At 41.4% G+C, this 13090-nt stretch overlaps 1 protein-coding gene across 1 annotated transcript; it reads left to right on the top strand.

The window, feature by feature from the left end:
• Positions 1-1333: 1333 nt before the first annotated feature.
• LOC140178591 (uncharacterized) lies at positions 1334-6301 on the top strand. Its single transcript, XM_072215788.1, has 3 exons — positions 1334-3607; positions 3869-4957; positions 5225-6301. Exons 1-3 carry the CDS (start codon positions 1334-1336, stop codon positions 6299-6301), a joined length of 4440 nt encoding a protein of 1479 aa, XP_072071889.1.
• Positions 6302-13090: the final 6789 nt, after the last annotated feature.

Raw genomic sequence — 13090 nt, 5'->3', positions numbered from 1 at the left:
TTTCCACGTGGCGCAAACGGGAAGTTACTTTAATGAAGTACGTTGAACTGGGGGCTCACTCAGTAACCCACTTAACCGAGTTATAACTCATTACAAAAGCTCAACCTGCTTCATTAAAAAACTTTCCTCAGGCTAAGCTTGGGGGCTGTGATATGGTCACCATTAATACGAGCTATAACTCGGCCCCATAACCGTTACTGACCATCACCATAACTCGACATTTTGCCGTTATTGCTCGGCCCTTATGAGCTATAACTCGGTGGCGTTAATATTACCATAACCGACGTCCCAAACGGAAAGATAAAATCGGTTACGAAACCGATTTTATCACCTACAATGTAACGGACGAACATATTTCTATAAAAGGAAGGTAAAATGTCTTTTTTGGTATCTTTATCTTGAACTTAACACCATAACTGACTTAAGCATTGGAGTGCCTTTGCAGGTACAACCTACTCCCTTTGTATTGCTCGTACCTTCATATCTACAACAAACATAAAGAGCTCGGACTCTGAGGAGCGGACGCCCAACCTCGCAGCACATAGCTCGGCTAACCTCGAGGAGTGGAAGCCGACCTATTTCCCAGGCAAGATCACTAATAATTCTGGATGTTTCTAATTTCAATAAATATAGACTAATTAAATTTAAGATATTTTTATTTTTTATAAAATAGATCGAAATGATTTGAGATTTTTTTAGGATTAAAAATGTCAAAATTTAAAATTTTTATTTAAAATAAATTATAGAATTATGAGTGTAACAAAAGAGAATTTTTTAAAATTTGATTCCTATTAAATTTGAAGTTTATTTTTGATGTTGATATGGTCACCATTAATACGAGCTATAACTCGGCCCCATAACCGTTACTGACCATCACCATAACTTGACATTTTGCCGTTATTGCTCGGCCCTTATGAGCTATAACTCGGTGGCGTTAATATTACCATAACCGACGTCCCAAACGGAAAGATAAAATCGGTTACGAAACCAATTTTATCACCTACAATGTAACGGACGAACATATTTCTATAAAAGGAAGGTAAAATGTCTTTTTTGGTATCTTTATCTTGAACTTAACACCATAACTGACTTAAGCATTGGAGTGCCTTTGCAGGTACAACCTACTCCCTTTGTATTGCTCGTACCTTCATATCTACAACAAACATAAAGAGCTCGGACTCTGAGGAGCGGACGCCCAACCTCGCAGCACATAGCTCGGCTAACCTCGAGGAGTGGAAGCCGACCTATTTCCCAGGCAAGATCAATTGGCGCCCACCGTGGGGCCGAGGAAATCATATTTTTTCTTTTGGTCCCATCACTTCCATCTGCATCAATGGCTGACGTACCGCCTCCGTCACTGTCCGAACTCATGCGAATGGTAGCTGAGCTACAACAAGCTAATCAACGGATGGCTGACGAAAACCAAATAATGTCTGCTCAAATTGCTGAACTAAATCATGCTCGGATTGAACACAATGATGCTCACCGCCAACAGGCGGAAGACGAGGAACATCAATCCCAACCGACTCATGTTTCGGAAACCGCTCAACATGAAGAGCAGCAGCCCGATGACGAGAAAGAAGAATCCGAGGACCTTGTAGGCCCCTTTACAGAAGAAGTAATGAACTTCGAACTGCCGAAGAGGTTCACTCTGCCGTTGACCCTCACGCCTTATGATGGACTCGGAGATCCGAGGAAGTTCATAAAGAAATTCCGATCAATAATGATCGTCAATGGTGCATCAGATACAGTCTTATGTCGTTGTTTTCCGAATTATTTAGACGGTCCTGCACTTGATTGGTTGTGTGCTTTGCCTGCAGGTTCCATTTCACGCTTTCATCAGCTGGCGAAGTTATTTGAAGAACATTTCGCCGGATCTGCAATATACTTGCACGACTCTGATTACCTGAACACCATCAAGCAAGGACCAAACGAAAGCCTAAAGGACTATATGACTCGTTTTACCAAAATCGCAATCAGCATACCAGATCTCCACCCCGAGGTCCATCTGCATGCAATTAAAAGCGGCCTCCGACCCGGGAAATTCCAGGAGACGATCGCAGTGGCAAAACCGAAGACTCTAGCAGAATTTCGAGAGAAAGCAAAAGGACAAATTGACATCGAGGAACTCCGACAAGCTCGGAAATCTGACAAGTCACACTTCCGCGAAGAAGATAAGAACTCAACCACTAAGAAAAGTTTTAAACTAACACCTCGATTTGATTCTTATACGCAGTTTAACACTAAAAGGGAAGACATAATCAAGGAGATCTTGAACTCCAAATTAATCAAGCCACCAAGAAAGGCCGGCACATACCAGGATGCAAGGCATGTAGACAAATCAAAGTACTGCGCTTTCCACCAAAAACACGGCCACAATACCGATGATTGTGTGGTCGCCAAAGATCTCTTAGAACGACTAGCAAGACAAGGCCACCTAGACAAATACATTGGTGGTCACATCCAAAAACGTGGCCCCAGTTCCACAACAAACGACCTCTCTGAACAACACCGAGGAAAAGAGAAGGCATCCTCAAACCAATATGAAAGACCACGAGGTATAATCAATTGTATTTCAGGAGGATACGCAAGTGGGGGATACTCAAACTCAGCAAGGAAAAGGTCATTCAGAGCAATATGCTCAGTAGAAGGACCAAAGCAAGATACAGCAATCAATAACCCACAACCAGAGGTCACCTTCACACAGGCCGACTTTAACTCCAACATACAAAATTTGGACGACCCTGTGGTAATCACCCTCCAGCTAGGGGATCTATTAGTGAAAAAAGTACTCTTGGATCCCGGGAGCAGTGCCGATGTTCTGTTTTACTCAACATTTCAAAAGATGAAGCTCAGCGACAACATGCTACAGTCCACAGGAGGAGACTTAGTCGGATTCTCGGGAGAACGCGTTCCAATACTCGGTTCAGTGTGGTTACAAACCACACTGGGTGAGCATCCTCTTTCAAAAACTAATGATATTCAATATCTAGTAGTTAACTGTTTCAGTCCATATAACCTTATCCTTGGCCGACCTTTTTTAAATAAGTTCGGCGCCATTGTCTCTACCGTCCATCTCTGTGTAAAGTTTCCATTGCAGGATGATCAGGTTGCAACAATCCATGGAGATCATAAAGAGGCCCGACAGTGTTATAACACCAGCATGAAGTTCCAAAACCGCTCAACACAACAAGTCAACAATGTCGAACTCAAGCAAAACGAGGACACACTAGCTGACCTCGACCCAAGAGCCGATTTTCTCGAGCGACCAAAACCATCCGATGACCTGCAAAAAGTGTATTTTAATAATGACCCTAAAAAATTTACATATGTAGGTACATCAATCAACCCAACTGAGTTACAGGCCATAAAAACGTTTCTACAAGAAAACGCCGAGCTTTTTGCCTGGAAACCTGCAGACATGCCCGGCATTGATCCACAAATTATCACTCATAAACTAGCAATAAACTCGGCAGTCCGACCAGTACAGCAGAAGAAACGAAAACTCGGCGAAGAAAAGAGGAGAGCGTCACTAGAAGAAACACAAAAACTCATCAACGCTGAATTTATCAAAGAGATCAGATTCACTACATGGCTAGCCAATGTGGTAATGGTAAGGAAACAAAACGGTAAGTGGCGCATGTGCGTCGATTTCACCGATTTAAACAAGGCATGCCCCAAGGATTCTTACCCCCTACCATCCATAGACTCTTTAGTAGACAATGCATCAGGTTACGCTACTTTAAGTTTTATGGATGCGTATTCAGGGTATAATCAAATACTCATGCACCCCTCCGATAAAGATAAAACAGCTTTTATCACTGATTTCGGTAACTATTGTTATAAAGTTATGCCATTTGGATTAAAGAACGCAGGTGCAACTTATCAACGCCTTATGGATAAAGTGTTCGCCAAACAAATCGGCAGAAACATCGAAGTTTATGTCGATGATATGGTCGCCAAAACAAAAACCGGACATAATCACATCAGCGACCTTACAGAAATATTTGGCCAGATCCGCCAGTACAACATGCGCCTCAACCCCGAGAAATGTGCCTTCGCCGTTCAAGGGGGTAAGTTTTTAGGTTTTTTACTAACGTGCAGGGGAATAGAGGCAAACCCAGACAAATGCCGAGCAGTGTTGGACATGGCCAGCCCCAAAACAGTAAAAGAAGTTCAGCGTCTCACAGGACGCCTTGCCGCACTTTCCAGATTTGTTCCCTGTTTAGCTTCAACTTCTATTCCTTTTTTCCAAACAATTAAAAAGAAAAACAGATTTGAATGGAACGACGATTGTGAGAAAGCATTTTCCAAATTAAAAACAACTCTCTCACAACCGCCAATTTTACAAAAACCCCTACAAGGGGAGGACTTATTTCTATATCTGTCAGTCACTGATTGGGCGATAAGCTCGGCCCTTGTATCAGAGAGAAACAAAGTGCAACATCCGATATACTTCGTCAGCAAAACTCTCCAACATGCCGAGCTCAATTACCCAAGGATTGAGAAGCTCGCACTGGCACTAATATTCTCGGCACGACGTCTCCGACCTTACTTCCAGAGCCACGTTATCTACGTCAGAACAGATCACCCACTAAGACAAGTGTTACACAAACCAGAAATCGCAGGACGACTCATAAAGTGGGCAGTCGAACTGTCTGAGTTCGATATCAGATACCAATCCAGAGGACCGATCAAGTCACAATTTTTAGCAGATTTCATCGCCGAGTTTACTACACCATCTGAGGAAGATCATGCAAAACAATGGATCTTATATGTGGATGGATCTTCCAATAATGGGGGTTGTGGAGCAGGAATACGCCTGGAAGCCGAGGACGGATTCATACTTGAACACTCAATACACTTAGCTTTCAAAGCCAGCAATAACCAATCCGAGTATGAAGCACTGCTCGCTGGACTCCCACTCTGTTTAGATCTCCAAATCTCGACGATCAAGGTATATTGTGATTCTTTGTTAGTAGTACAGCAGGTAAACGACCTTTTCCAGGTAAAAGATCCTCTACTCTCTAAATACCTGCTATTAGTCAAAAAATTATTAAAAAAATTTGTCAAATTTGAAATAGAACATATACCACGCGAACAAAATCAAAGGGCAGATATCTTATCAAAGCTCGGCAGCACACAATCCGAGTTATCCACACTGCAACAATTCACAATAACATCACCCACTGTTACTCTGACAAATGTGTTAAGTGTTACACAGGTAAAAGATTGGAGGGAAGACTTTATACACTATTTACAAACAGGTAATATACCAGAAGGGGTCGAGAACGATAAAAAGTTCCGACGGCAAGCATCCTCCTTCACAACACTCAACGGAACATTATATCGACGTGGATATACTCGCCCCCTACTAAAATGCCTCAACAAGCCAGAAGCTGACATAGCATTAGCAGAAGCACATGAAGGAATCTGTGGCACACATACAGGAGCTCGGAGCCTAGCATCAAAAATCCTCCGAGCTGGATTCTTCTGGCCGACATTGAAACAGGACAGCCAACAAAAAATCAGGACATGCCAGAATTGCCAAAGACACGCACCATTGATACACATACCTGCCGAGCAAATGCATCATTCAGAAATCAGCTGGCCATTTAACCAATGGGGTTTGGATATACTCGGGCCGTTTCCTACGGCACCGGGCCAGTTTGCCGACCAAAAGTTTCAATCTTTCTTGCAGAATCTCAAAATAAACCAACACTTCGCCTCCGTTGAACACCCTCAAATGAACGGACTAGCTGAGGCTGCAAATAAGGTCATCCTGCATGCACTAAAAAAGAAACTAGATGACGCCAAAGGACTCTGGGCCGAACTAATACCTGAAGTCCTTTGGGGATACAACACCACCCCACAAACATCAACAAAAGAAACGCCATTCAGACTGGTATATGGATCGGAAGCCATGATCCCCCTAGAGATCTCCCAGAACTCAATCCGAACTTACATGGACAACCAAGACGAAGCTCGGAAATCCGAGCTCGACATCATTGAAGAAATCAGAGACATCGCCGCCTTGAAGCAACGCGCGGCGCAGCAAGTAATTGCTCGACAGTACAACAAGTCGGTCAAAAGCAGATCATTCGTCAAAGGAGACTTAGTCCTCCGCAAGACCGAAACTGCTCGGAAACCACCAACACATGGAAAGCTCGCAGCCAATTGGGACGGTCCATACCGAGTATCAAACGTACTCGGTCAAGGAGCATACAAGCTAGAATCATTAGATGGTAAACTCATGCCTAGTACATGGAATGTGTCTTCCTTAAAGAAATTTTATAGTTAAAAGACAGGGACAGGCTTGTACTCTTTTTCCTACTGCCAAGATTTTATCCCAAAGGGTTTTGCTTGGAGAGGTTTTAACGAGGCTAGCCTACCTGCACCTTTGTATTCAAAAGGTTCATAAAAACTCCGAATATATAGGAGACAAATATCATCTTCTTTATCAAATAACTATACGACTAGTATTGTCGATCAAATATAACCCTATCAAATACAGCTCAGACAAAGCCTAATATATGTCTAAGCTACAACCTGCCATCATCAGATAACCACAGCAACAAAGATAGCAATAAGCTCGGAACACTTTCCGGCAAATATCAAACAGCTTTTATAAAAAGCATCACATTCAAAATTCAAACAAGTCAAATTCAACAAAGTTCAAACAAAACAAGCTAACTATCACATATGCAAAATAAATTCAAACACGTTTCTAACAGAACACACTAAACATTATCGGCTTCATCTTCTGCATCGCCATCATCTTCGATCAGTTGACCATCTCGAACTATCTTTCCAGGATCCATACCAGAAAGATCGGCATCTGGAACCAAAAACTTAACCTGCAACCTCGCCCTTTCAAAACCTTCAACAAAAGAATCTAATATCTCATCCGCCTTTTTCTTCTCCATCTCCTTAAATTGAGCAGTAACCTCAATCAAACGAGTTTGTATGTTCACCAGATCACTTTCCTTTTTCTTCAAATCTTCCACATCTCTAGAATAACTTTCTTTAGTCTCCTTCAACAACTTCTCGGTCTCAGTCAAACGAGCTTGAAGCTCAGCAGTAACACTCTTACTCTTCACCAACTCCTCCTTCAAAACAGAAACCTCTCCTTTCTCTACAGAAACCCTCTTATTTTTCAACTCTTGGCTACGCCCAAGACTTGCAAGATGAAGACCAACAACCTAAAGAAATAAACTCATAAGACTCCCAAAAGGAAGAGTAAAGAAAAACCAATAAAATCATTACCTGCATATACTGCCCAACAGCCATGTCCCCGACTTCCTTTGCAAGAGTAACGTCAGCCGACGACTGACAATACTCGTCCACCACAGCCATATAGGGATACTCCTTTCCCCACACCGAAAATGCCTCACTTTGTTCCGAAATTTCATGAAGCCTTTTTTGATTGCCCATAAAAGCCTGTATCTCTTCAAGAGGAACCCCTATCTCCTTATCGTCAGAATCATCCGACAAATCAACAAGGTCGGACTTCTTCCTCTTCTTCGCAATCACCTTCCTCCGACCTTGACGAGACTGCGTAACCTCGCCGACACCAGCAACTTTCTCAGCATTAGACGACGATACCTCTTTCTCCAGATTCTTATTTTTGAAACGCGTCCTCAAAGACGCAGCTGAAACACCAGGATATTTACCACCTGTGAAAACAACAAACACATCAGACACACGACAAGAAGCAATAAACACCTTATAAAAACCCTATGACTCACCCAAATAGGCTACCACAGCATCTTTATCCTCCTCCCACTTCAGAAGCTCATACATTGAAATTAAGTCTCCCCGACCGATATTTTCAACAAGAAACTCAATCACACAAACGTTCCTCGGAGAAATAACCTCAGGACCGAGTATATTCTGAGGTTCCGAGCACCAATACAATGGGAACTTCTCAGCCAGATTTTCATCCACGAAAAACGGAAAATCTTTTTCCAAAGCACTAACCTTTAAATACATCTCTTTAAAATCTTTAAAAGAGGATTTGTACAATTTGAAAATGCCAAAACCAGGGGTGCTATTGAAGTTTATCCAACCACCTTTCCACACCCCTTTGGCTTGAAATAAAGAAAAGAAAAGGTCAACAGATGGCACCACTTCCAGAAACTCCATTAAAATTTCATACGAACGGAGAAACGCCCACCCATTGGGATGAAGCTGCGACGGAGCACAGTTTAACTGCCTCAACACCTGACATTCGAAATCAGTGAAAGGTAATCTAACTCTCAACTCCTCAAGAACACAGCTGTGCATATAGAAAAATTCAAAGTCTCTACCCCGGTGATAAACCCTATCATTAACACTACAGGGGAGCAACTCAACCCCAACCCCAGAGTTCCGCCTCACCACCCTACTAGCATCTACTTCCTTAACAGCAGCTTCATCACAGAACAATGACACCCGAGACCTCACGTCATCCCCTACCCAGTCATAAGACCAATCTATTTCACCTTTCTTCTCCTTCTCAAACCCCATTAGAAACAGTAAACAAACATGCAACCAAGAAATACAAAGAGTTGAGAGAAGAAACGAATTAGAAGAAGACAAACGTGACCATACCTCTCTTGCTCATTCTCCAGACAAGAAGCAGAAAACCAAAAACGCCCAAAATTCCAATCAGCAAAAACAATTAATCACAACCAAAAAACGTTCCAAATATCAAAACCCCCTCAGTCACATCAAACGACGAAAGAAGCATTGGAAACCATCAAAACATTAATGAAGAACCCACTCCTTCTCTCTCCTGAACAAAAAACACGCACAATTTTCCACGTGGCGCAAACGGGAAGTTACTTTAATGAAGTACGTTGAACTGGGGGCTCACTCAGTAACCCACTTAACCGAGTTATAACTCATTACAAAAGCTCAACCTGCTTCATTAAAAAACTTTCCTCAGGCTAAGCTTGGGGGCTGTGATATGGTCACCATTAATACGAGCTATAACTCGGCCCCATAACCGTTACTGACCATCACCATAACTCGACATTTTGCCGTTATTGCTCGGCCCTTATGAGCTATAACTCGGTGGCGTTAATATTACCATAACCGACGTCCCAAACGGAAAGATAAAATCGGTTACGAAACCGATTTTATCACCTACAATGTAACGGACGAACATATTTCTATAAAAGGAAGGTAAAATGTCTTTTTTGGTATCTTTATCTTGAACTTAACACCATAACTGACTTAAGCATTGGAGTGCCTTTGCAGGTACAACCTACTCCCTTTGTATTACTCGTACCTTCATATCTACAACAAACATAAAGAGCTCAGACTCTGAGGAGCGGACGCCCAACCTCGCAGCACATAGCTCGGCTAACCTCGAGGAGTGGAAGCCGACCTATTTCCCAGGCAAGATCAGATGTAATTAAATAAAAAAAATAATTATAAAAAAATTAATTATATCATTAAGTTAAAAAAATAATTTAAATTTTTTTATCAATACAAATAATATTAATTATATATTTTTATTTATTATCTATAATATTTTAAATACCTAGCATTATTCTCAAATACCTTTTTCACAAGATAACATGATAACGAATTAGTGAGTTCCTTAATTATTTTGGGAGTATACTCATGCTGGCCGTTGTTAGTTCGGGTGTGCAAGTATATCCTGAAAAAAAAAAGAAAAAAAAAAAAACTTTAGCAACGTATATATGTACAGTTGACATTGTAGGTAATTTTAAGCTCGGATTATAGAGTAATTTTTAGTTTAGGCTAAAAACACTAATCACAGTCAATTCTAATTCTAATAGAGCGGGATTAAAAAATTACACTAACCTTAACCTACCACTACGAGTACCTATAAAAATGGATACGTGAAAGTACAAAAATGTTATCTACATTATAAAAAATTAGTTACTAAACACATAACATACACATAATGACATAAACTTCAACCAAATGTACTATTTCTCAATAATTTTAACAATCAAAATCAAATTACCTGGAAGGAAGCTTTCTGATCTTGCCTGGGAAATAGGTCGGCTTCCACTCCTCGAGGTTAGCCGAGCTATGTGCTGCGAGGTTGGGCGTCCGCTCCTCAGAGTCCGAGCTCTTTATGTTTGTTGTAGATATGAAGGTACGAGCAATACAAAGGGAGTAGGTTGTACCTGCAAAGGCACTCCAATGCTTAAGTCAGTTATGGTGTTAAGTTCAAGATAAAGATACCAAAAAAGACATTTTACCTTCCTTTTATAGAAATATGTTCGTCCGTTACATTGTAGGTGATAAAATCGGTTTCGTAACCGATTTTATCTTTCCGTTTGGGACGTCGGTTATGGTAATATTAACGCCACCGAGTTATAGCTCATAAGGGCCGAGCAATAACGGCAAAATGTCGAGTTATGGTGATGGTCAGTAACGGTTATGGGGCCGAGTTATAGCTCGTATTAATGGTGACCATATCACAGCCCCCAAGCTTAGCCTGAGGAAAGTTTTTTAATGAAGCAGGTTGAGCTTTTGTAATGAGTTATAACTCGGTTAAGTGGGTTACTGAGTGAGCCCCCAGTTCAACGTACTTCATTAAAGTAACTTCCCGTTTGCGCCACGTGGAAAATTGTGCGTGTTTTTTGTTCAGGAGAGAGAAGGAGTGGGTTCTTCATTAATGTTTTGATGGTTTCCAATGCTTCTTTCGTCGTTTGATGTGACTGAGGGGGTTTTGATATTTGGAACGTTTTTTGGTTGTGATTAATTGTTTTTGCTGATTGGAATTTTGAGCGTTTTTGGTTTTCTGCTTCTTGTCTGGAGAATGAGCAAGAGAGGTATGGTCACGTTTGTCTTCTTCTAATTCGTTTCTTCTCTCAACTCTTTGTATTTCTTGGTTGCATGTTTGTTTACTGTTTCTAATGGGGTTTGAGAAGGAGAAGAAAGGTGAAATAGATTGGTCTTATGACTGGGTAGGGGATGACGTGAGGTCTCGGGTGTCATTGTTCTGTGATGAAGCTGCTGTTAAGGAAGTAGATGCTAGTAGGGTGGTGAGGCGGAACTCTGGGGTTGGGGTTGAGTTGCTCCCCTGTAGTGTTAATGATAGGGTTTATCACCGGGGTAGAGACTTTGAATTTTTCTATATGCACAGCTGTGTTCTTGAGGAGTTGAGAGTTAGATTACCTTTCACTGATTTCGAATGTCAGGTGTTGAGGCAGTTAAACTGTGCTCCGTCGCAGCTTCATCCCAATGGGTGGGCGTTTCTCCGTTCGTATGAAATTTTAATGGAGTTTCTGGAAGTGGTGCCGTCTGTTGACCTTTTCTTTTCTTTATTTCAAGCCAAAGGGGTGTGGAAAGGTGGTTGGATAAACTTCAATAGCACCCCTGGTTTTGGCATTTTCAAATTGTACAAATCCTCTTTTAAAGATTTTAAAGAGATGTATTTAAAGGTTAGTGCTTTGGAAAAAGATTTTCCGTTTTTCGTGGATGAAAATCTGGCTGAGAAGTTCCCATTGTATTGGTGCTCGGAACCTCAGAATATACTCGGTCCTGAGGTTATTTCTCCGAGGAACGTTTGTGTGATTGAGTTTCTTGTTGAAAATATCGGTCGGGGAGACTTAATTTCAATGTATGAGCTTCTGAAGTGGGAGGAGGATAAAGATGCTGTGGTAGCCTATTTGGGTGAGTCATAGGGTTTTTATAAGGTGTTTATTGCTTCTTGTCGTGTGTCTGATGTGTTTGTTGTTTTCACAGGTGGTAAATATCCTGGTGTTTCAGCTGCGTCTTTGAGGACGCGTTTCAAAAATAAGAATCTGGAGAAAGAGGTATCGTCGTCTAATGCTGAGAAAGTTGCTGGTGTCGGCGAGGTTACGCAGCCTCGTCAAGGTCGGAGGAAGGTGATTGCGAAGAAGAGGAAGAAGTCCGACCTTGTTGATTTGTCGGATGATTCTGACGATAAGGAGATAGGGGTTCCTCTTGAAGAGATACAGGCTTTTATGGGCAATCAAAAAAGGCTTCATGAAATTTCGGAACAAAGTGAGGCATTTTCGGTGTGGGGAAAGGAGTATCCCTATATGGCTGTGGTGGATGAGTATTGTCAGTCGTCGGCTGACGTTACTCTTGCAAAGGAAGTCGGGGACATGGCTGTTGGGCAGTATATGCAGGTAATGATTTTATTGGTTTTTCTTTACTCTTCTTTTTGGGAGTCTTATGAGTTTATTTCTTTAGGTTGTTGGTCTTCGTCTTGCAAGTCTTGGGCGTAGCCAAGAGTTGAAAAATAAGAGGGTTTCTGCAGAGAAAGGAGAGGTTTCTGTTTTGAAGGAGGAGTTGGTGAAGAGTAAGAGTGTTGCTGCTGAGCTTCAAGCTCGTTTGACTGAGACCGAGAAGTTGTTGAAGGAGACTAAAGAAAGTTATTCTAGAGATGTGGAAGATTTGAAGAAAAAGGAAAGTGATCTGGTGAACATACAAACTCGTTTGATTGAGGTTACTGCTCAATTTAAGGAGATGGAGAAGAAAAAGGCGGATGAGATATTAGATTCTTTTGTTGAAGGTTTTGAAAGGGCGAGGTTGCAGGTTAAGTTTTTGGTTCCAGATGCCGATCTTTCTGGTATGGATCCTGGAAAGATAGTTCGAGATGGTCAACTGATCGAAGATGATGGCGATGCAGAAGATGAAGCCGATAATGTTTAGTGTGTTCTGTTAGAAACGTGTTTGAATTTATTTTGCATATGTGATAGTTAGCTTGTTTTGTTTGAACTTTGTTGAATTTGACTTGTTTGAATTTTGAATGTGATGCTTTTTATAAAAGCTGTTTGATATTTGCCGGAAAATGTTCCGAGCTTATTGCTATCTTTGTTGCTGTGGTTATCTGATGATGGCAGGTTGTAGCTTAGACATATATTAGGCTTTGTCTGAGCTGTATTTGATAGGGTTATATTTGATCGACAATACTAGTCGTATAGTTATTTGATAAAGAAGATGATATTTGTCTCCTATATATTCGGAGTTTTTATGAACCTTTTGAATACAAAGGTGCAGGTAGGCTAGCCTCGTTAAAACCTCTCCAAGCAAAACCCTTTGGGATAAAATCTTGGCAGTAGGAAAAAGAGTACAAGCCTGTCCCTGTCTT

The sequence above is a fragment of the Arachis hypogaea genome, chromosome 14 (assembly GCF_003086295.3).
Source record: "Arachis hypogaea cultivar Tifrunner chromosome 14, arahy.Tifrunner.gnm2.J5K5, whole genome shotgun sequence".
Lineage (NCBI taxonomy): Eukaryota > Viridiplantae > Streptophyta > Magnoliopsida > Fabales > Fabaceae > Arachis > Arachis hypogaea.
The sequence above is the reverse complement of the archived record's forward strand: the minus strand, read 5'-3'. Positions and strand labels throughout refer to the sequence as shown.